Here is a 4,769-nt window from a genome sequence, read left to right as displayed (position 1 = left end):
CGGTTTGTAAAACTATACTATTTTATTCAGTTGAAACTATGTTATTTATTTGGTTCAGGATTATATGTTTGAATGTAAAAGTTGTGCGTGAAACAATGCAAAAAATAAGCTATTTGTTGAAATAGGGCGACCAGCCGCCACGCTGTCACATATAAATCAGCGCATTTGGTGCACTGCCGATCCAAATCTAAAACAGGGCAGATGCCGGACGGACGGCCGACCCAAACGGACGAAAAACGGACAAAGCATGCGTTCATTTGGGTCGCCCTATTGGAGTTGCTCTTAGAGAGTACCCACCCCACGCACGCGCTGACGTTTACACGTGGACACGGTCAACCCAGTCCGTTGTTTTCACCGTGCAGGAGCTAGTACCATTTTTTCTTTAAAAAAATCTGCTGGTGAAGTACTCGTACAACTGGTTTTCTCCTCCCCACCAACCTGCACCTGCTAGTGAAGAGTACACGGTCAACCCAGTGGTTTCCCCATCCCGCTCGGCCGGCTCTCCTCTCCACCGGCGCCGTCGCCTCGCCGCCGCCCCATCCTGCCGGACTGCGTCACCTCCCGCCGTCCGTCGCAAGAGGCCCAGTGATGCTAGGGCCTCCCGACGGGTCGATTTTGACCGAGGTAATTAGCCTTCCCATCCCAGCTAGGTCGGCCTCCCGACGGGCGCTCATTGGATTTGGTCGATGATGGCTTCAGATTTACTAGCCACCGCCCACTAACGGTTCAGTAGCCATGGAGTATTTTACTATTCAATAGCCAAGAAATATTTTGGTGCCATCTCAGACTCACAAGCCATGGAGTATTTTAGACTCAAACCAGATTCAATAGCCATGGAGTGTTTTACTATTCAATAGCCAAAAAATATTTTGGTACCATCTCAGATTCACAGGCCATGGAGTATTTTAGACTCAAGTATTTTACTATTCAATAGCCAAGAAATATTTTGGTGCCATCTCAGATTCACAAGCCATGGAGTATTATAGACTCAACCAGATTCAATAGCCATGGAGTGAGTATTTTACCATGCATCTTTTATAGATGAGATCGATGCCGATCATGTCTTGGATTCAGTATTTGCCTTAGCCCCCACTGCACATTCACTAGCAAATATACCTGGCCATCTGTCGTGCCGGGCCGGGCCTACCAGAGCTAGATGCAAAAAACCCAGGCCCGAGTCCGGCCCGGCCCGGCCATTGGGCCTAAAATTGGGCCCAAGCCCAGCCCATCATGCTAAAAGCCCGCCGGGCCTTGGACCGGGCCTCTTTGTTAATGCGCAAATACGATGGGCCCGGCCGTCGGGCTTGAAATCGAGGCCCGAGCCTGGCCCGTGGACAAGGTCGGGCCGGGTCGGGATTTTTCGGGCTGACCGGGTCGGGCTGCCCATGGCCAGGTCTACTAGCAAATGACCGGATCCACTAGCTGTGGAGTATTCTAGACTTTTAGTCCCATATGAGATTCATTAGCCATGTACTCCCTCCATTCCCTTATACAAGGTCACTTCATATTTTTATGTCTTAACTTTGACCAGTAATTTTAACAACAAGAGCTGACTTATATGCCACAAAAAGTATTTCATTGAATGCACATTTCAAAGAACTTTCCGATGATATATTTTCGATGACATATAATCCATATTTTGTTGACCAAAATTATAAGTCAAATTTGACACGAAAATCGAAGTGGCCTTGTATAAGGGAATGAAGGGAGTACCAGTATTTTAGACTCAAGCCAGATCAGTAGCCACCAATTATTTAATGTAAATTGTTGATTAATATACTGCAAAAACCCAGCCCACAGTACTAATCCTTTTTTGTTACATTATTGTTTAGGTCGCCATGGAAGGTGAGAAGCAGCCGCAGCCGGCGGTGGCAGACTCCTCCGTCACCGTATCGAAGGTGCTCGACGATGACAACCTCCTCGTTGAGATCCTTCTCCGTGTCAGCTTCCCCAACACCCTCGTTCGTGCCGCCCTGGTCTGCAGACGCTGGCTATGCCACGTCTCCGACAAGGCCTTCCTCGGCCGGTTCCGTAAGCTGCACCCCCCTCGCCTGCTCGGCTTCTACATCGACACCGGGACAGGGCCCTGTTTCACGCCGATGCTGCCTCAGCCACCAGAGCTCGCCGCCGTCATCGACCGTGCATGCTTCTGCCCGGACACCTGGCAGTGCACACGGGCTCATGTCCTCGACTGCCGGAATGGCCGCGTCTTAACTATGCTCCAAGACGGCCCTAGATTCGAACTTGGAGTGCATACCGCTCTGTGCACACTGACTGAGAGAGGCATGACGACCTTCCCACCATTTCCAAGGTATAACCGGCCGGAGGGCAGGTTCTGCATCTGGCCGTGTCTCATCTCCAAAGAACAAGGCGACGACTTGTCCTACTTTTATGTTCTGATCGAGTCTTCCGAGGAGACCAGTAAGGTTACGGTGCGAGTATATATGTTGCAACATGGTGTCTGGTGCACACATCATACATTGGCCACTGACCAGCCATCTCTTCCGCTATGGGACCCAAAACTTGTGCTGGTGGACAGTAAAATTTATATCACGGTCGCCCCGAGAAATATTATGGTCTTGGATTTGTCGGTCTCAAGTTGCTCTACAATTTGTCTCCCACAAGAGGTGGAGTATGGAGATAGAGACGCCATGTTGTCACGGGCAGATGATGCATCTAGTGTATATCTTATTCAAGTGAAGGAGCTTCAGCTTCATATCTGGCTCCACAAGGGGAACAACTGGCTGCTGGTGGACACCATCTTTATGAGTGAGATGGTTGCTGATTTGAGGATGCAAGATTACACTGTTGAGGATGAGCATATTGATGTTCTTCGGATACTGCAGGTCGGGGACAACGCCGAGTTTGTGTTCTTCCAGATGGGTCGATGCATACTGTATCTGGATATCAAGGGCAAGACATTGCATAAAGTGTATGAGATGAAAGATAAGGATTGGTATTCGGCTTATTATATTTTTCCTTTTAAGATGGTTTGGCCTCCTATATTTCCTGCACTGAAGCTGAACCTTCAAGGTATTCCTTTTGCTTCTGTTGAGGTTACAAAGATTTACAACGTGCATCGTGTGTGTAAATTTCTTCTCTATTTTGCTAGGTTTTATGCCATGCGTTTTAAATTCCAAATTTGTAGCATTGCTAATACACCGTTGTAATCGAGTAAATGTTGTATAAATTGGCTTTGCTGCATTTGTGATGCTTCGCACTCTTATGAATAGTTCATCAACCATCACACTGTTTGCTATAACTGCGGAGTGGTGTTAGGTGTGTGATTGATTCATTAGGCCATTCTACGAATACTAGTTCAGCATCATTTGACATTCTGTTGCTCTAAGTGCTCTTTCTTGCCCCACAATCTGAAAAGCAATGCTGTGCATGGCTGCATGTTGTGCCAATTATCCTGTAACTTTGCATTTCCCTGTATATTGCCATCCTTAGTACCATCTCTTCATTTGTTTTACGTTTAGTGAAGCTAGCAGTTTTTATACCATCTCGAGATTAGCTAGAGAGCAGCAATTTTTTGTGGTGATGAGAACAACTTATCTGGTTTATTGGCATGGACCTTTCATTTTGTTTTATATTATCACTGTTTTCTGAACTACAAATTGGACATGTGTGAAAGTACAGGAAAGTCATATATAAGGTCTGGTAGCTTCCTAGCTTAGTTATCATGTTTCCCATTGTATTTTCTGGTGCTGAACTGTTATCACAACCCTTTATACGTGCAATTGAGCTTCCCATTTCTCAAAATTAATCAATGTGTAATAATCTGCTGTGGTCGTGGCTTAGCTTCTTACTCCCTCCGTCCGGAAATACTTGTCTTAGAAATGGTTGTATCTAGACTTATTTTAGTTATAGATACATCCATTTTATCCATTTCTTGGATAGGTATTTCCGGACGGAGGGAGTATGTCTGAAGCTTACCCTCAATCTGTTATGTACTAAATTTCCTCTTATATGACAGAAGTGACTAATTCGAACTAACCATTGGTAAGTCTGCTTGTTTTATTTGGACTCTGAACTATCCATCTGGTAGGAAGGCATTTAAGTTAACCTTGATCCCTGGAGCTTTTCCGGAGAAAATAAAATTAAAAACATGTTACTAGAACAAATGCATCACTTCAACTTTGGAGCGCACATAATAGTTGACTATCCATCGGTGTACTAGCCACTTGCTTGGTCTCCATTTGATGTTCTGATACTTAATTTTGTTTTCCATCCTGATCCTTGCTCGGTTTTGCTTGAAACAGATTCGCCATCTGAAGAACAATATTATCCAGCTCAGTGACAAGGACCATAAGGTTATAACAAAAGAAATTTTATCTGCGGGCGTCGTAGATTCTGGCGCCCAAACCCTGCGAGGCCCCCTGTATATCTGCCACGACGATTCAATGATATGGCCACATTGGGGATATGGGTTCATTTTGCTGGTTACATATTTCCCACGATACCAAGCATATCTAGAGGGGCGTGTTGCGTAGACGTTAGTATTCTGTCATTTTGTCTTTGGAAAAGTTTGTCAGTCATTGTGAAATAGGTTTTTGTGTCGGTGTGATATATAATAGGTGAAATGGCTCCAGGTACATATCCCCCCGGGATGAAAAGAAGAGACATTTAGAAACACCTGGCGATGTAAGAAGATCCAAATGCATGCCCTCCAGGATGAAAAGAACAAGGCATTTAGAAACGCCTCCGGAATGTTCATGTATTTTATGCCCTTATAATTTATAACACAAGGTCCTCTTCAACGCCAA

The 4,769-nt window shown here is 45.4% G+C and overlaps 1 protein-coding gene across 1 annotated transcript; it reads left to right on the top strand.

The window, feature by feature from the left end:
• Positions 1-413: 413 nt before the first annotated feature.
• LOC147978630 (uncharacterized) lies at positions 414-4,769 on the top strand. The gene is made up of 3 exons (XM_087546416.1): positions 414-624; positions 1,833-3,033; positions 4,266-4,769. Exons 1-3 carry the CDS (start codon positions 589-591, stop codon positions 4,301-4,303), a joined length of 1,275 nt encoding a protein of 424 aa, XP_087402542.1. The 5' UTR covers positions 414-588; the 3' UTR covers positions 4,304-4,769.

This window comes from Triticum urartu, chromosome 3A, assembly GCF_056163025.1.
Source record: "Triticum urartu cultivar PI428250 chromosome 3A, HENAU_Tu73, whole genome shotgun sequence".
Taxonomy (NCBI): Eukaryota; Viridiplantae; Streptophyta; class Magnoliopsida; order Poales; family Poaceae; genus Triticum; species Triticum urartu.
This window is presented reverse-complemented; position numbering and strand designations above follow the sequence as displayed.